The sequence below is a fragment of the Hyperolius riggenbachi genome, chromosome 2 (genome assembly GCF_040937935.1).
Source record: "Hyperolius riggenbachi isolate aHypRig1 chromosome 2, aHypRig1.pri, whole genome shotgun sequence".
Classification (NCBI taxonomy): Eukaryota; Metazoa; Chordata; class Amphibia; order Anura; family Hyperoliidae; genus Hyperolius; species Hyperolius riggenbachi.
In genome coordinates, this window is record NC_090647.1 from 196424753 (window position 1) to 196444806 (window position 20054).

At 41.9% G+C, this 20054-nt stretch overlaps 1 protein-coding gene and 1 long non-coding RNA gene across 16 annotated transcripts in view; one reads left to right on the forward strand and one right to left on the reverse strand.

The window, feature by feature from the left end:
- The window catches only part of MBNL2 (muscleblind like splicing regulator 2), a 236623-nt gene that overhangs the window by 179951 nt on the left and 36618 nt on the right, over nucleotides 1-20054 (forward strand). For 14 of the 15 annotated variants that reach the window (XM_068267935.1, XM_068267934.1, XM_068267943.1 and 11 more), the window contains 3 exons: nucleotides 3026-3190; nucleotides 5537-5737; nucleotides 11408-11671. In XM_068267935.1, coding sequence (XP_068124036.1) covers nucleotides 3026-3190; nucleotides 5537-5737; nucleotides 11408-11671 — 630 coding nt within the window. The remainder of the gene's footprint in view (nucleotides 1-3025; nucleotides 3191-5536; nucleotides 5738-11407; nucleotides 11672-20054) is intronic. The other variant, XM_068267948.1, reaches the window with a different exon arrangement.
- The window catches only part of LOC137546028 (uncharacterized), a 46210-nt gene continuing 31673 nt past the window's right edge, over nucleotides 5518-20054 (reverse strand). Inside the window, exon 3 of the long non-coding RNA XR_011026155.1 lies at nucleotides 5518-5815. This is a non-coding gene — a long non-coding RNA (uncharacterized lncRNA). The remainder of the gene's footprint in view (nucleotides 5816-20054) is intronic.

The window sequence follows — 20054 nt, forward strand, 5'->3', positions numbered from 1 at the left end:
ACTACCATCCACAGGATGGGGATGGTCAGATCTGAATCTGAGGAGGAGGATGCGTTGGTGGGTTTGGCACGGAGGATCAGCATTGCAGACAGTGGCCGTGGAATGCGGAACCCACCACATCCTTCTGACGCTACCACCAGCCGCACCACTCAACCCCCAACCGCCACAGGGAGAAAAGCCACAGCATCCCATTCAGGTCGCAGGGGAATCTTCACCTCCCCAATCTGGCTGCCACAGGCCACTGCAGCTGATACCGCCACCTATATTCAACCCAAAACACAATTGCGCTGTCATTTTTTTGGAGGTGTCTGGGCTGAAAACTGTCCCAGTTGTGCGATTGGACTTTGGACACAATGTGGGCTGCACGACCGATGTCTGGAACCTAGTCCTGATGTTAATTGACAGCTTTTTTTTATTTTTTTTTTCATTTTATGTCTACCAATTTTGAAATCAGTGTCCCTTTAAAAAAAACATGATGCTACTTGCATCATTTACCCTAAAAACCCCTTTAAAAGCTATTTTAAGGGCACTTAAAGGGCACTTCCGTTTTTTCTATCCGGATACCTGAATAGGTCGGGTATCCGCGGGTAATGCGGCTGGATATCCGGATCCAATCCGGATATCCGCAAGGTCGGATCCCCAGATATCCGAATCGGATCGGGATATCTGGGGATCCGGATCCGGGTGGGTAATGAAAAGCACTACCCGAGCAACCCTGACAGTTATACTATTTTTACTTATAGCAACAAGTAGTCAAGTATCTTCTTCACTGTGAAAGCAGAGGTCAGCAGATTAACAGCAATGAAAAAAGCACCTTTTGAGACAAGCATACAATCTAATGCTGGGTACACACGATGTGTTTTTTCGGTCGATTTCCCGTTCAATCAAATTTTTATTCGTTTTTCCGCTCGATTTACCACTCGATTCTCTTATCTTTCTTATAAATTTCCATTCACTTCTATGAGAAATCGAGCGGTTAAAAAAACAAATTGAAAGTAATATCGGACATGGTGGAAATTATCAATCGAACGCATCTATCGAACGAAAAAATGTAACGTCTTTACCTAGCGTAACCTAGGTCAATTCCCTTCAGCCTATGACAAGCTGTGTACTTCTTTCTGATTATAATTTGATTAAAATCTAAAAAACACAACACTCTTGAATGAAAACCTTATGTATTGCCCACCTCTTGTTTCCTCCCCATACTTTACTAGGTAAGCTCACTAGGACAGGGTTCCCTTTTGTGTCTTGTAATTTGGTCTACATTTTGTTAAACACAATTTATTTGTCATCATAGCAGTTATTTTGTCTACCATTTTTTTTATTATGAACCAAATTCTATATTTTTATGTATACCAATATCTGTATTTGTATGCACACGTTGGTTTTCTCACTCTGTATAGTACAATGGTAGATAATGGCATCATCCGGGTTGATTCACTAATGTTATTGTGCTTGTCTGCGCAAGTTAAATTTAGCACACACTACGCGTGGTCCTGGCAGTGTAGCTCCTAAGTTACACGTAAATATTCTCAGTGCCGCTCACTATACTTATAGCGCGACCGTGATACTTCACTAGCGCGGCCACTGCTACCTTAATTGACATAGTAGCAGCCGCACTGGTGAAGTTTCACAGTTGCGCTACAAGTATAGTGCGCGGCACTGATAACATAACTCAGGAGTGCATGCTATGTTGCTAGGACCGTGCGCAGTACACGGGCTAAAATGACTTAGCACAATAATGTTAGTGAATACCCTTGGATAAATAGATGTGATTGGATAAATAGGGATTTTATACTTTCATTAGAGAGATGGCAAGTGAAAACCTGCCTAGATAGTGATTTTGGTTGTTTCTTTCAATGCTTTTATTATTAATATTACTATTATTTATTGTATTTATAAAGCACCAACATATTACGCAGCGCTGGACATTAATTTAGGTTACAGACAATATTTAGGGGTGACAAACAGCATTATGACAATACAGGAATACAAGAAAACCAGATCACACAGCACAGTATGAGTACAAGGTAATGCTTAGTCAGTCACTGGATGGGAGCATGGAGTTAGGCAAGTTAGGTTCACTCAGATGCATAGCATGGGTGCACAGTAATGGAGGTGCATGATCAGGTAGGACACAAAAGGAGGAGGACCATGCCCAAAGGCTTACAATCTAGAGGGAGAGATAGGGACACGAGAGGTAGGGGACCAGAGTTCAGCTGTGGGTTTAGAGCAATTGTGAGGGGTAGTAGGCCAGAGTGAAAAGGTGAGTTTTAAGTGCCTTCTTGAAGGTGTTGAAGGAGGAGGCTGCCCTAATGGGTGGAGGTAGGGAGTTCCATAGTGTTGGAGCGGCTCTTGAGAAGTCTTGGAGGCGTGCAAGGGGCTGGGTGATGCGGGGGACGGTCAGGCGAAGTTCATTGGAGGAGCGGAGTGATGGCCCATTTACTCAGACTGAATAGGGGCATAGCCTTAGGTAAAGATTGTGGCAGAGAGCAATGAAAATGCTGAATGTACCATGGTTTACAGCCATCAACATCTGGGGGTGTCATTAAATCCAAACATCAGATGACCGTTCGCAAATACACTGCCATAGAAAGGCTAAGGGTGTGTCTTTAGATGCTTAGTATGGTTCTTTAGATAGAACTTCCTGCGATCTGAGTCCCCATCTGCAAGAATTTCTCTCCAATGTGGGAGAGACAAAGCATCAGATCCTTTTTGTAGAGTGGGTAGCCTCGGTCGGTCTGTCTTACTAGCAATCTGTTCCTGAGACCATCAGGGTTAACAAGTAAGCCCCGGATATTAGTGGAGGTCCTGGAGACAGAGATACACAGGCACTGACTTTTTATACATAAGGCAAAAGTGTTAAACCAAAGTGAATATACATTATTTACATGCCCAATTTTGTATTTGTTCATGCAATGAGTTTTATCATGTTTTGTGAAATGTAAAAAACTAAATGTTATTACTACTACGCTACTGCTTTTCAATGAAACAGTAGGAAATCTAACAGTACAATGTTTTACAGGGACGTTGCTCCAGGGAGAACTGCAAATATCTTCATCCGCCAACACACCTAAAAACCCAGCTAGAAATAAATGGCAGGAACAATCTTATCCAGCAGAAAACAGCTGCTGCCATGCTTGCCCAGCAGATGCAGTTCATGTTCCCGGGTACACAGCTGCAGCCAATGGTGAGTACACTTACACATGTGACCTTCTGTGGCGTGTGGCTGTAACAGCTGTTTATGTAGTCCTGTAATTGACTGCGTTAAAAGTTTCTCTGGTGGACACAATCTATTTACCTACACAACCTGCTCATAGGATACAAAATCTGATGACCCTCATACTACTTGAAGATGGTAAAATTGGTCAGTGATTGACCAATCATAATTGAAAGTGTGTACCAGGCTTTACTAACAAGATTATATACTGCTGCAGAGGATGTCCACTTTAGATAACAGAATCTATCAACAATTACAGAGCATCTTTCAGAAACCCGGCGGCCAAAGGTCCTCTTCACACTTTTCTTCTAATTGTTGGCATTTTGCTGCATCAGAGTGCATGTAAAGTAGAAAGCCCAGCCATCATTGGTTAGAGGGCTAGTACATGCATTTTGGGATTCAAATAGGGAGTGAGGTATGGTCCGATGTTAGCTGTGAAGCAAATCTGCCGACATCAAGCCAACAAATCTTGATTGAGGCAAAAAACTTTGTATGACTAACTGTGGACAGTTTTCATTCAAGCTTTCAAAACGTTTAAGTTTTTTCTTCAGGCATGGTACAGAATTGGATCAGAACCATACGGTATAGCTTTGTTCAAGTTGTGTATCATGCCTGAAGAAGAAAGAAATTTTCCAAAGGTTACAATAAAATTTTGACCTGAAACATTTATTAGATTGATGTTGGCAGATTTGGGATTAAAAGTGTTAAAGTGCATGCCCCCCTGTAGTGTGGACTGTACCTGATAAATATCTTCTGCACATGTCCATTGGTGTGTTTACTGTTTAAATAATGTAACCATAGTATCTCTGCATTAGGATGAAACTAGTTTACTTACTTTTAAAAAAAAAAAAAAAAACAGTTTTTCAGATGATATGCTGTATATTTATATTACAGTAAATGAAGTATATGTTAGACATTTGAGGCTGAGTGAACTGTTAGTCATGCAGCCAAAAGAGAATAATAAGAGCAAAATAAAAGAACAATATACTGTATGTATTTGAGTATGAAAAAGCTTGATCCTTTGTCTTGACACAATCTTTGAATCGGCACTAAGGGAAGCAGATGTACATCTAATTGTTTATATACAGTGTATGACCACACTCCTTCCTGTTTTAGATAACAATATTTAGAGTTGTGTACAGATCATACAGCTTATTATTAGCGCACTGTAAGGCTTGACATGTCTGTTTCCGAGCATAAATCCAGGGAGTTACCTTATTGCTGAGTAGCAGCAAATGACAAGCTTGGGATCCCGGGAAGGGTAGAGCTGAGACTTCTTGTTGTGTCTGGACTGGATTCCTCACTAGGGTGTGATGGATAGCCTTGTATAACCAGCAGCTCCCTGCTACATTATCTCCTTCTGAGGCCTGCAGAGCTTTCTGTTTCCACCCTGCAGTATATAGCTGGGCCCTGAGTCAGGCAGCCAGCAACTGTACTCTCCTGACAAAATGTTTATGTTATGTTTATTATAAGTCCCTTGTCTCAGTCACTCTCTCCATCTATTTATTTAGAAAGGTGTATAGATTTTATACTCTATATGGTGCAAATACCCCAGGAACTACTAATGTTGGACTAGGGGTACTTAAACTTGTTGCAATTTATTATAGCAATATTTGAGGTTATTTTAGTTAAAGTAAAGAGGAATGTCCGATACGTACTTGTGCCCCAGTTCCACTTAAAGTAAAACTGTCAAAAGGTATACACTTATTAGCTGAAAGCTTACTTTTTATTTCTCTCTAATTTAGCCAATAAATGGTATCATCCTGATTCAAAACTTCTTACTGTCAAGAGGGGAGAATTTATACTTACCTACGGCTTCTTCCAGCCCCCTGTAGTCTTTCTGCTCCCTCGGTGTCCGCCCGGTCTCCTGTGTTCTGGCACTCTCTTTTTCAGACACCCTTTCTGTTCATGCGTATGTACCCCTTTCTTCTCGCTCTCCCTGTGTACTTATGTAAGGAAGTGTAATGGCAAGACAAGATCCTGCTTTGGATGTGTCATTGACAAATAGCTGAGGTAGCTGACATTGGGAAATAACTATTACAAATGGTTATTGCAAAGGCTTTAGGTCTGAGCTACACCTTCCCCCTTCTTTGTATAAAGTGTTTCTTGTGACTTTGTGGTTTCCCCTGTTTAAACTGTTATAGTTTACAGGTGTTTTTTTCTAGTCTTCTGAACTGCATAATATGCTTATGTAAAGAAATGTGGGGTTTTTTTTCTTCATCTAATTTTAGACTGTTGAATGTTTTATATTTAGTGATTGCAGAGATGACTTAATACATTCTTTGCAGTTGCACTTACTAATGTATTTTATTTCAGCCCACCTTTCCTGTAGGTCCAGCATTAGGAACAAATACAGCTATTAGCTTTGCTCCATATCTTACTCCAATGACTCCAGGTGTTGGATTGGTTCCAACTGAAATTCTGCCCTCTACACCTCTCATTGTTCCGGGAAGCCCACCGGTATCAGTCGCTGGTTCCACTGCTACTCAGAAACTTCTCAGGACAGATAAATTGGAGGTACAGTTTGCAACGTATCCTTACACATTGTCCAGCAAGGGCAACCAATCAGCAAAGGCTGTAACCAGATTCCATTACCTAAACGAAAGACACACATTGGAGAAGAAATTCACATTATATAGGTGGTTCAACTGCATTTTAGAGCATTGGGTTATTAATTAAGGTAGAGTTTAAAATAGTCCCAGTTGATGTCGGCTGCCAAATCCCTCTCCAGATTAGCACTACTGTAGCTGAAGAGTTCATTTTCATTTTATTGTCTTTCTTTACCTTTATTTTTGAGCGTAGACTACTAATGTTGGGTAATATGATGAATTCCGCCTTTCACAGAAATGCACTTTTAATGTGATGGCCTATAAGCTTTTGTGATTTCCTATTATTTCAATCACACTATATAACTTGTTCTGTATTATACTGTATAGTGCAGATAACAGAAGAAAGGAAAAATAGATCTGCTAAATTTCTGCACTAAAAACAGTAAACAGGATCATCATGCCTTTGACTACCACAATATAATGATGTTGAGTTGGGCTGCATAAGGATCCATGTATGCGCATCAGCTGCATTTTCTATGTCAACATTAAACTAGTGCCTTTAAGAGGGTGGTCTAGGGATCTGATCTTGAGCATGTCCCTGGGTCATATACCTCAGTGGGAATATCTAATCTATTTTAGCACTCACTAAGAAAAGTTACCTACTGAAACTAAGTTAGGATTTGTTAACTCTGATTAACAAAACTAGGTCTTACTTGCTAAAAAGAGATATTTCTTTAATAAACTTGAATGTAGAGTTAGTAGTGGATTGGTGCAGGGAGGCATGAGCTGGGTGTAATTAGCAGTAGTCATGAGTTAGTTAAAAACTGTTAATGCAAAACGCCCGCGTTAACAGTGAAGCATAAGTCTCATTGACTGTGTGCTTTGCTGTATTTGATGCAGCATATGGATAACGCGTGGTGTGACTTTACTGTTCCCTTGCTGATTTTACAGGGAATGCAATATTCATGGTGAACCTACCCTTTACCCTAGTTTGGCTGTATAGCACAACTAGACTACAAGAGTGTTATCCTCAGTACTTTTGATGAGTAAAGCAGGTCTTGCCTGCTGAACTTAAATGCATACTTGCCAGCCCATTGGAAGTGTTGAGATGCTGCACACCATTATTCCGCACCGACTGCACTGTAAACAGCACATAGGTAGTGCACTGCATTGAGAAGTTCCATGTTTCCGTATAGCTGTAATGCTTCAACGCACCCCTGAACGTAGCCTTAAACCTTTACAGTATTTATTTTGGACAAAATGGCAAGAAACTTTTTAATGACAGGTGTTCACCAACAGGTTAAGCTAAATAGTGCCACAAAGGGCAATGCAAGGGAAAAGGAGTTAGAGCCTCTTGTCCCAGTGGCACCATGGGATCAAATCATAGTTTAAGGTGTCACTGTGTCAAGAAATTAGGAAATACCCTTAATAGAGGCTCTGTTCCTTCACCACATTATCCCACATTTTGAAAAAAAGAAAAGTGGCTGAAGTTGGGCTTTAAATTTAGCATCATTTTTTTTTTCCTCAAACATCAGCTGCACTGAATGCTAGAAGCCTAGCTAATAGAATTGGCTTCATCAGCTCGTTCCCAGCGTAGGGCAGAAAATTGCATCCTTGTTTGCTATTTATTTACAAACTGAAGAAATAGAATACTGAGATTACATAAAATGTTATTCCTCAGTTTACTATTTAAAAAGAAAAAAAATGATGTTTGGACTTCTGGCACTAATTTCATATTTAAAAGCAAAACACAAGATGTTCTAAATGTTTTAGACAGGATGTTTTCTGTTTTATCTTGTTACCGAGTGGGACCTAGCTGAATGTAGCTGAGTAAAATCAGAGTAGAGTCTGTTGGGAAACGTAGGCCGTAGTCAGCTGTAAATGGCTACGGAGACACAAGTCCCATTAATTTACAGTTTGTCAGTGAAGAATAGCAGACATTCATAAAGCACAGAGGAGCTCAAGTTAGGTTTAACAATAAACAGACTGTACACATGTTTGTTAAGACGCTGAGTAGTTTTTAACCTTTTATTGTGCTTTTTTTAAGGTTACATAGAGCTGTATTTTAAAAAATGCTATAATTATTGTCTTTCTAATGAATATTTGTTTTGAAGTAGCATTGGGTGTTAAAAAATGCCAAAGGAATGTTTGTTTTTTTGTTTGTTTTTCAAAAAATGTACCCTTTTTGAACATTTTAATTCATTTCTCAGCACTGTCTGATGAATTGTACAAAGAACTGATGCCACGGTAGCAATACCATTACCGAACCTCCTTTCCTCCATCATTGATTTCTGTAGCTCAGGTTTCATTTCTTGTAGAACTTGAAAAATTGTTTATTTGACCTCTTGAAGCAGCAGCAGCAGCACCTTATTTCACTGTGTAGAAATTCTCCATGGGATATTGTATTCCAGTAGCAGCATTGTTGAAAACTGGGCCACTGTTCACAAAAAGTTGGGGTATGATGATTTACATAATATTTACAAATGTAGCATATACTGAAAGTAGGTCTAAATATTGGTTTCTCCACTGCACTACCGATATTTAACTTAAAGCAAAATTCAAATCAAAAAGAGAAAGTAGTATAGAATACAGAAAAGGCATGGTAGTAAAAATGTTCTCTTACCTATTAAAATGACACAATTTTAACCTTATAGGGCAGGAATGTCCAACTCTAGCCCTCAAGGGCCGAGGTCCTCACACATTTTTAAAACAGCTTAAATTAATTGATGGGACTGAATCAGGAAAGATGTAGTTCATCAAGTAGAACACATTTCCCTCGAGGACTGGAGTTCGACACCTGTGATATAGGGCCTGATTTAGTAAGGATCTCCATGGGTGGGGAAAATGGGAGAACAGTGAGAAATACAAGTAATCCTGCAGTTTAATGAGATAGCAGTCATGGGATCCCAGTCCCATGCACACGCCTGCAGTGAGAACTTTTTTTATAATGAAGCCAAAAAAACCTAGATTTGTTACAAATACAATACATTGCAGTTGCTTTGTGTCTAGTCTGTGACTCAGATGAGGATTTCCAATCTTTTGCCATGCATCCAAGCCAGGTTTGCCAGACCACTTAAATTCTCTACTATTCTCTAGCCTTATAGAACTTTAGTAATTTAGTGTGTATCATAACTGCACTCTTAAGATAAGTAGCCAAATAGTTATCGGGTGCTTGACCATAAGGGTAGATGGCACCACCCCCAAAAGGAGTGGACAAGGTGGTAGAACATTGGGGCTTACCCTGGAAGGAGAGGAAGAAAAGCCTAGGCTCTGTTTCCTGCAATATTCCCTCATTCCAGTGTACCTCTGATGCCAAGGAATAAGTTGGAGTAAGAATGGGACTTATGGTGCTGTCTGGTCACCTGGAAGGAGAGGGGCAGCCTAATAGCCACAACCGCCCAGGTAAATAAGTAAAAAGGGTCTTTGATAACCTCTTAACCTATTTACCCTGTAGGGTAAAAATAAAACATCCTCACTGCGATGAAATGTTTTAATAAAATCAGCACTAAGGTTTTTCCACACAATTATAGATGCAGAAACGCAGCCTATTGAAACCAATAGGATGCATCTGAACTGCGTACAGTGCCTTGCAAAAGTATTCACCCCCTTGGCATTTTTCATGTTTTGGTGCCTCACAAACATGGAATTAAAATAGATTGTTTTAAGAGTTTGCACCATTTCATTGACAGAGCATGCCTACAGGTTTAAATATCTATTATTTAGTTTATTGTTAAGCAAACAAAACTGCTCCAGTTCCTTCATGTTGGATGGTTTTCACTTGTGAACAGCTATCTTCAAGGCTAACCACAGATTCTCTATTGGATTGCGGTCTAGATTTGACTAGGCTATTCCAACACATTTAAATGTAGCCCCTTAAACCTTTAGCAGTATGCTTCAGGTCATTGTCCTGCAGGAAGGTGAATCTCTGTCCCAGTCTCAAATCACTGGCAGGCTTACACAGGTTTTGCTCAGGAATATCCCTGCATTTGGCAACACCCATCTTTCCTTTGACTCTGAAACATCCCTATAGCATGATGCTGCCACCACCATGTTTCACTATAGCGATTGTGTTCTTGGGGTCATAGGATGTGTTGGGTTTGCGCCAGACATAGCATTTTCCTTGGTGGCCAAAAAGTTTAATTTTAGTCTCATCTGACCAGAGCATCTTTCGTCAAACATTAAAGGAGTTGACAATATGCCTTTTGGCAAACGAAAAATATGCCATCTTATTTTTAACACTAAGCAATGGCTTTTTTTCTGGAGTCTCTTCCATAAAGTAATGGGAAAAGGTTCAAAAAGCTCATAAAGCCCAGCTCTATTGATTGTACAGTTTATTATGGTCCTATTGACAGATACTCTGGTCTCAGGTGTGGAACTCTGCAGCTCCTGCAAGGTTTCCTTTGATCTCCCTCTCTTGGCAGATGTGTTGTGATACCATGTTCTTCACATTTGAAGATGGTGGATTTGATGGTGCTCCAGGGCATATTGAAAGCTTTGGATATTTTTTTTTATAACCCAACCCTGACTTGTACTTCACAACAACTTTGTCCCTGACTTGGTTGAAGGGCTGCTTAGTCTTCATGGTGTGATGCCACCAGCTTAGTGGTGTTCAAGCCTCTGTGGCATTTCTGAAAAGGTGTGTTTATACTGACAGATCATTTTATACTGAAATTGCACACAGGTGGACATATCTCTACTTATGTGACTTTTGGAGGTAATTGTGTGCACAAGAACTTTTTAGGGGCTTGATGGCAAAGCGGGTAGATAGATACATATGCACATGCCAGTTTTCAGTTTATTATTTTTTTAAAAACATTTTATGTATATTTTTATGTATATTTTTGACTTAAGACACACTAGCTTAGACTATTTTGTATAGATCCATCACATACAAAATATGATTAAGAAGCATAACAAAATAGCTACGGTACAAAGCAAAGTGTGTGTGTGGGAGGGGGGATACTTTTGCAACGCACTGGATCGATAGATAGATAGATAGATAGATAGATAGATAGATAGATAGATAGATAGATAGATAGATAGATAGATATGTAGGTAGATATGTAGGTAGATGGATAGATAGGATCACAGCCTGCCTTTTTGAATATTGCTGCCTTTTTGAATATTGCTGTAATACATTGAAATATTGCAGTTTGCAATCCAATTTTGTGTGTGTCCCCTCTTCTGTGCCACAGGAAAACTGCAATAAAAAATGTTGGGACCTGTTCAACACTGGACAGTCATTTTAAAAATTGTGTCATTTTAGAAGGTAGGATGTTAAAATATCCATTGTTAGTATGATGACTTTGCAGTGGGCTGCTTTCTTTGCTTGACTTTTGTTCTGCTTTAAATGAGTGTATAAAGTAGTTATCTAAATTAATGACAAATCTTGCCACCGCTTTTGACCCATTGTAGTAGTACGGTGCCCATGATAGCAGATCCTGCAGGAGAAGCCTGGCAAATGCAGTACAACTAGTACATGTTTAATGCCAAGTTGCTGCTTATAAGGGTTAGAAGCTGTAGTGAAAACCTTAAAAATAGCATATCATGCATCCGTAGCTTTTTATGCATCAGTACAATATATAAATCATGTTGCTAGGCAGACTTTCAGTGATGTGTCCTTGTGTGTCTTGCGTAGGTATGCAGGGAGTTTCAGAGAGGAAACTGTGCACGGGGAGAGACTGATTGCCGCTTTGCTCACCCAGCAGACAGCACGATGATTGATACAAATGATAACACTGTAACCGTTTGTATGGATTACATTAAGGGTCGCTGCATGAGGGAGAAATGCAAATATTTTCACCCTCCTGCACATTTGCAGGCCAAAATCAAAGCTGCACAACATCAAGCCAACCAGGCTGCAGTAGCAGCACAAGCAGCTGCTGCAGCTGCAACAGTGATGGTAAGTGCCAGTACCTGCACACCTTAAGTAGCTCTATTTTCCAAGCACAAACACTTTCTATATTGCCTGTCTGTGAATATAAGGTTCTCTGTTACATATGGTAAGGCTTTCTTGTGGAGCAATACAAATAATGATGTTTGATGTGATTTCTTGTTGTGCAGTAGTTGCTCAACAGAACAGTAACGGTGATCAGGGCTACAGCTTTCACTGCCAACATACATGTTCTAATTACTTGCATTGCTTTTAACTTTACAATGAGTCCCATACATGCTGCAAAATATCTTCATATTTTACTTTTGGCCTTCTGAAAACAAAACGCTGAGCAATCAGATTACTGGAAGAATGATTCAAGAAGTACAATCCTTTATCAGAATTACTGTCATTGTTGCCTAGCCAGTCAATCGTAGTTAGCATCTTAGTTGTCAACTTAAATGGAAACATAGTAAGATACCCAAAGCAGGAGTCTAGCGTAGCGGCTGACGACATAGTCTGTTACTACGGAGCAGAACAGAGGGACAACGGAGTGGGAGGGGTAAGGAGGACACCAATAGCATCGGCTTGCACTTGGAGGATATGGTCTGACAGGCTGGATCTCTTACTGACTCATAAGAGCCGAAATACACACTTCTTGGCAGTGTTTTGCCCAACTGGCCACCCCAGCCGAGAACCCTCTTGCGCCAAGCTCTAGCACAGTGTTCTCCCCAGACTCTTTTTTTGGTGAGCACCCGGCTGTCATAGGCTAACCTCCTCGTCCACCGCCTATGCAGTAAGTATAGTAGCGCCAGGCCCTACATTCTCCCGTCGCACACCCCACCCGACTACTTTTTCATGCCACCCAGCTACAAAAAAAATGCTGGGGAGAACACTGCAGCAGATCAGCACCTGCCTCATTCCATTCAACTAGAGAGATGGTTCAATTGTTCTATAAAGCAAACCTATCCTGTACATTTTAAGTGCACATGTATGAATTGTTTTTATATCACAGTATACACTAAAAAATTGAAATGGAGCCCTGATTTTCCAATTATAGGATGTTGCCTTAGCAAGATTTTGAAAATCTGCCACACAGGAGCATTGCAGGAGAATAATGTAATCTGTAACATGTGATGTTAGATAAGATGTTCTTCAGGTGATATCAGATTCCAGCAGTTATTGTATCTAATATCAGTCATACCACCACCACAGGCAGCCATGTACTGCTCAATGCAGGTGTGTGTTACGCAACCTTACCACTTATTATTGGCACTGCAGCCCATTGCATGGTTGCCATAAGAAGGGGCACTATAGCAGAGGTAGCCTTACAAGAGCCTGTTAAAGTGCCTGGGGCCTGAGAGAAGCTAGAGCAGCATAGCTGGGATGAAGTTCTGCAGCAGCGCATGGGAGATGAGGAAGATAGGAACATACCACCATTCCTACCATATCCTTGTAGGGAGAGAAATTCTGCTCAAAAAACGGCCGTCACTTTTAACCACTTCCTGACCGCCCACTACACAGGGGCGGCGGGGAAGTGGAGCCCTGCAGGACGGCCTCACCCACAGAGGCGGCGGTCCATTTAAGGGCATGGGCGGAGCGATCGCGTCATCCGTGACGCGATCCTCCGCCGGCGCCTGTCACCGTTCGCTCGCCGCAACATCCCGCCGGCTATACGGAAGCGCCGGCGGGATGTTAACCCCGCGATCGCCGCATACAAAGTGTATAATACACTTTGTAATGTTTACAAAGTGTATTATACATGCTGCCTCCTGCCCTGGTGGTCCCAGTGTCCGAGGGACCACCAGGGCAGGCTGCAGCCACCCTAGTCTGCACCCAAGCACACTGATTTCTCCCCCCCCTGCCCCAGATCGCCCACAGCACCCATCAGACCCCCCCCCTGCCCACCCCCCAGACCCCTGTTTGCACCCAATCACCCCCCTAATCACCCATCAATCACTCCCTGTCACTATCTGTCAACGCTATTTTTTTTTTATCCCCCCCCCCCCTGCTCCCTGCCCCCTCCTGATCACCCCCCACCCCTCAGATTCTCCCCAGACCCCCCCCCCCAGACCACCCCCCCCTGTTTACTGTATGCATCTATCCCCCTGATCACCTGTCAATCACCTGTCAATCACCTGTCAATCACCCGTCAATCACCCATCAATCACCCGTCAATCACCCCCTGTCACTGCCACCCATCAATCAGCCCCTAACCTGCCCCTTGCGGGCAATCTGATCACCCCCCCACACCAATAGATCGCCCACAGATCCGACATCAGATCACCTCCCAAATCCATTGTTTACATCTATTCTCTCCTCTAAACACCCACTAATTACCCATCAATCACCCATCAATCACCCCCTATCACCACTTGTCACTTTTACCTATCAGATCAGACCCTAATCTGCCCCTTGCGGGCACCCAATCACCCGCCCACACGCTCAGATTGCCCTCTGACCCCCCCTTATCAATTCACCAGTGCATTAATTACATCTGTTCTTCCCTGTAATAACCCACTGATCACCTGTCAATCACCTGCCAATCACCTATCACCCATCAATCACCCCCTGTCACCCCCTGTCACTGCCACCCATCAATCAGCCCCTAACCTGCCCCTTGCGGGCAATCTGATCACCCACCCACACCATTAGATCGCCCGCAAACCCGCCGTCAGATTACCTCCCAAATGTATCGTTTACATCTGTTATCTTCTCTAAACACCCACTAATTACCCATCAATCACCCCCTATCACCACCTGTCACTGTTACCTATCAGATCAGACCCTAATCTGCCCCTTGCGGGCACCCAATCACCCGCCCACACGCTCAGATTGCCCTCAGACCCCCCCCCCCCTTATCAATTCGCCAGTGCATTAATTACATCTGTCCTTCCCTGTAATAACCCACTGATCACCTGTCAATCACCTGCCAATCACCTATCACCCATCAATCACCCCCTGTCACTGCCACCCAACAATCAGCCCCTAACCTGCCCCTTGCGGGCAATCTGATCACCCACCCACACCAATAGATCGCCCGCAGATCCGACATCAGATCACCACCCAAGCGCAGTGTTTCCATCTATTCTCTCCTCTAAACACCCACTAATTACCCATCAATCACTCCCTATCACCACCTGTCACTGTTACCTATCAGATCAGACCCTAATCTGCCCCTTGCGGGCACCCAATCGCCCGCCTACACGCTCAGATTGCCCTCAGACCCCCCCTTATCAATTCGCCAGTGCAATATTTACATCTGTTCTCCCCTGTAATAACCCACTGATTACCTGTCAATCACCTATCAATCACCCATCAATCACCCCCTGTCACTGCCACCCATCAATCACCCCCTGTCACTGCCACCCATCAATCACCCCCTGTCACTGCCACCCATCAATCAGCCCCTAACCTGCCCCTTGCGGGCAAACTGATCACCCACCCACACCAATAGATCGCCCGCAGATCCGACATCAGATCACCACCCAAGCGCAGTGTTTCCATCTATTCTCTACCCTAAACACCCACTAATTACCCATCAATCACCCCCTGTCACTGCTACCTATCAGATTAGACCCCTATCTGCCCCTAGGGCACTCAATCACCCGCCCACACCCTCAGAATGCCCTCAGACCCCAGCCCTGATCACCTCGCCAGTGCATTGCTTGCATCCATTCCCCCCTCTAATCACACCTTGAGACACCCATCAATCACCTCCTGTCACCCCCTAGCACACCTACCCATCAGATCAGGCCCCAATTTGCCCCGTGTGGGCTCCTGATCACTCGGCCAAACCCTCAGACCCCCTTCCGATCACCTCCCCAGTGCATGGATTGCATCTATTTTCCCCTCTAACCACCCCCTGAGACACCCATCAATCACCTCCTGTCACCCCCCTAGCACTCCTATCCATCAGATCAGGCCTAATACAACCTGTCATCTAAAAGGCCACCCTGCTTATGACCGGTTCCACAAAATTCGCCCCCTCATAGACCACCTGTCATAAAAATTTGCAGATGCTTATACCCCTGAACAGTCATTTTGAGACATTTGGTTTCCAGACTACTCACGGTTTTGGGCCTGTAAAATGCCAGGGCGGTATAGGAACCCCACAAGTGACCCCATTTTAGAAAAAAAAGACACCCCAAGGTATTATGTTAGGTGTATGACGAGTTCATAGAAGATTTAATTTTTTGTCAAAAGTTAGCGGAAATTAATTTTTATTGGTTTTTTTTCACAAAGTGTCATTTTTCACTAACTTGTGACAAAAAATAAAATCTTCTATGAACTCGCCATACACCTAACGGAATACCTTGGGGTGTCTTCTTTCTAAAATGGGGTCACTTGTGGGGTTCCTATACTGCCCTGGCATTTTAGGGGCCCTAAACCGCGAGGAGTAGTCTAGAAAACAAATGCTTCAAAATGACCTGTGAATAGGACGTTGGGCCCCTTAGCGCACCTAGGCTGCAAAAAAGTGTCACACATGTGGTACCGCCGTACTCAGGAAAAGTAGTATAATGTGTTTTGGGGTGTATTTTTACACATACCCATGCTGGGTGGGAGAAATTTCTATGTAAATGGACAATTGTGTGTAAAAAAATCAAACAATTGTCATTTACAGAGATATTTCTCCCACTTAGCATGGGTATGTGTAAAAATACACCCCAAAACGCATTATACTACTTCTCCTGAGTACAGCGGTACCACATGTGTGGCACTTTTTTACACCCTAAGTACGCTAAGGGGCCCAAAGTCCAATGAGTACCTTTAGGATTTCACAGGTCATTTTGCGACATTTGGTTTCAAGACTACTCCTCACGGTTTAGGGCCCCTAAAATGCCAGGGCAGTATAGGAACCCCACAAATGACCCCATTCTAGAAAGAAGACACCCAAAGGTATTCCGTACGGAGTATGGTGAGTTCATAGAAGATTTTATTTTTTGTCACAAGTTAGCGGAAAATGACACTTTGTGAAAAAAAACTATTAAAATCAATTTCCGCTAACTTGTGACAAAAAAATAAAAACTTCTATGAACTCACCATACTCCTAACGGAATACCTTGGGGTGTCTTCTTTCTAAAATGGGGTCATTAGTGGGGTTCCTATACTGCCCTGGCATTTTAGGGGCCCTAAACCGTGAGGAGTAGTCTTGAAACAAAAATGACCTGTGAAATCCTAAAGGTACTCATTGGACTTTGGGCCCCTTAGTGCAGTTAGGGTGCAAAAAAGTGCCACACATGTGGTATCGCCGTACTCGGGAGAAGTAGTACAATGTGTTTTGGGGTGTATTTTTACACATACCCATGCTGGGTGGGAGAAATACCTCTGTAAATGACAATCTTTTGATTTTTTTTACACACAATTGTCCATTTACAGAGGTATTTCTCCCACCCAGCATGGGTATGTGTAAAAATACACCCCAAAACACATTGTACTACTTCTCCCGAGTATGGCGATACCACATGTGTGGCACTTTTTTGCACCCTAACTGCGCTAAAGGGCCCAAAGTCCAATGAGTACCTTTAGGATTTCACAGGTCATTTTGCGACATTTGGTTTCAAGACTACTCCTCACGGTTTAGGGCCCCTAAAATGCCAGGGCAGTATAGGAACCCCACAAATGACCCCATTTTAGAAAGAAGACACCCCAAGGTATTCCGTTAGGAGTATGGTGAGTTCATAGAAGATTTTATTTTTTGTCAAAAGTTAGCGGAAATTGATTTTAATTGTGTTTTTTCACAAAGTGTCATTTTCCGCTAACTTGTGACAAAAAATAAAATCTTCTATGAACTCGCCATACTACTAACGGAATACCTTGGGGTGTCTTCTTTCTAAAATGGGGTCATTTGTGGGGTTCCTATACTGCCCTGGCATTTTAGGGGCCCTAAACCGTGAGGAGTAGTCTTGAAACGAAATTTCTCAAAATGACCTGTGAAATCCTAAAGGTACTCATTGGACTTTGGGCCCTTTAGCGCAGTTAGGGTGCAAAAAAGTGCCACACATGTGGTATCGCCGTACTCAGGAGAAGTAGTATAATGTGTTTTGTGGTGTATTTTTACACATACCCATGCTGAGTGGGAGAAATATCTCTGTAAATGGACAATTGTGTGTAAAAAAAATTAACAAATTGTCATTTACAGAGATATTTCTCCCACCCAGCATGGGTATGTGTAAAAATACACCCCAAAACACATTATACTACTTCTCCTGAGTACGGCAATACCACATGTGTGGCACTTTTTTGCAGCCTAACTGCGCTAAGGGGTCCAAAGTCCAATGAGCACCTTTAGGCTTTACAGGGGTGCTTACAATTTAGCACCCCCCAAAATGTCAGGACAGTAAACACACCCCACAAATGATCCCATTTTGGAAAGTAGACCCTTCAAGGTATTCAGAGAGGGGCATGGTGAGTCCGTGGCAGATTTCATTTTTTTTTGTCGCAAGTTAGAAGAAATGGAAACTTTTTTTTTTTTTTTTTTTCCTCACAAAGTGTCATTTTCCGCTTACTTGTGACAAAAAATAATATCTTCTATGAACTCACTATGCCTCTCAGTGAATACTTTGGGATGTCTTCTTTCCAAAATGGGGTCATTTGGGGGGTATTTATACTATCCTGGAATTCTAGCCCCTCATGAAACATGACAGGGGGTCAGAAAAGTCAGAGATGCTTGAAAATGGGAAAATTCACTTTTGGCACCATAGTTTGTAAACGCTATAACTTTTACCCAAACCAATAAATATACACTGAATGGTTTTTTTTTTATCAAAAACATGTTTGTCCACATTTTTCGCGCTGCATGTATACAGAAATTTTACTTTATTTGAAAACTGTCAGCACAGAAAGTTAAAAAAATCATTTTTTTGCCAAAATTCATGTCTTTTTTGATGAATATAATAAAAAGTAAAAATCGCAGGAGCAATCAAATAGCATCAAAAGAAAGCTTTATTAGTGACAAGAAAAGGAGCCAAAATTCATTTAGGTGGTAGGTTGTATGAGCGAGCAATAAACCGTGAAAGCTGCAGTGGTCTGAATGGAAAAAAAGTGGCCGGTCCTTAAGGGGGGTAAAGCCCTAGGTCCTCAAGTGGTTAAAGTCCCCCACAAGTGAATGAGCTGATTGGCATCTGTGCCACTAACTACACAAGCAAGGGAATGCCCACTGATTAGGTGAGTTATGTGAAGCCCTGCATATTATTTTTTTACCAATTCTATTTTTCAATACTATAACCACAAGCGTGTTTGATTATTTCTATCAATTAAAAAATACCTATAGTGCTCCCATCTAAGTTATAATATTATCCAATATAATAAAAGCATTATATTGGCAAACTCAACACAATAACTGGCTTACTGTATCTTTCCCATTTTTAAGCTTTTGCTTCTGCTATTGTAGCATTTATAAAAGTACAAAATGATATCCATCTCTGTTCATGTATAGTAATTGTTCTTAGGTCAGAGCGTATCAGAAGAGTACATGTCATAAAGCCAGTGATCCCTTTCTTCTAATTGTAGAAATAACCTGTACCTTGCTATTTGCCAAGAGGTTGGCACAAGGGTTTCTTCCTTCATCACTGTACATATCAGTGAATCCTTTGTGCTTTCTATTCTGTTACCAAGCTGTTAATATACAAAAAGGTCGTTGTCTGTGTCAGTAGCGTTGAACAATGAGCAGGAATTCACTGTGTGAGAGTGACTTGTCATATCGCATCACATGTGTGAATAATGTTGGCATTCTAATGCAGCAAATATCACTGAAGTAACGAGTGCAAAACTGTCACGACTCAGATTGTTATGTAAAAGCTGAATACAATCTATTGTAATCAGAGTGAACTCTATGCTTGGCTTCAGTGTTCTTTTTATGGAGGACTGGTACATCCCTGCTTCTCCTTGTCTCACTGCTCACACAGCTGACATGTCCTTAGGGCTATCTTGAAAATATACAGGTTTTTGTTTTATGTTCATTGAAGAGAAGAGACATCTTCAGGCAGAACACAAACCAGAAAGCCAATTGAGTGTCTCGGGTATCCGCTCAGTTTAAACCATTTATGTGTTTATGGCAAGGATAGGAATAGGGAGACCAGCAACTAAATATAACATTAGCATGCATGGTTTCTGAGAGCTGGGGATAGTTCTCTGGCATATTCATATCTGATAGATCTTAAATGAACACCACATGATCTTTATTGAACAATTAGTGCACAAAGTCAGGCGAAAGTAAACCAGATTGTCAGTACATTAAACTAGTGCTAAATGGGAGACACAAGGGGCCATATGCAATTAATTTTTCCTCCTAGGAGTTCATTTTCAGTGTTTTGCAAAAAAATAAGTGGTGGGAAAAGTACTGTCAAAATTGTTTCGAGTATCTCCTTGCTTGATGGGGGTTTAAAGGGACTCAGAGATCACATACACTACA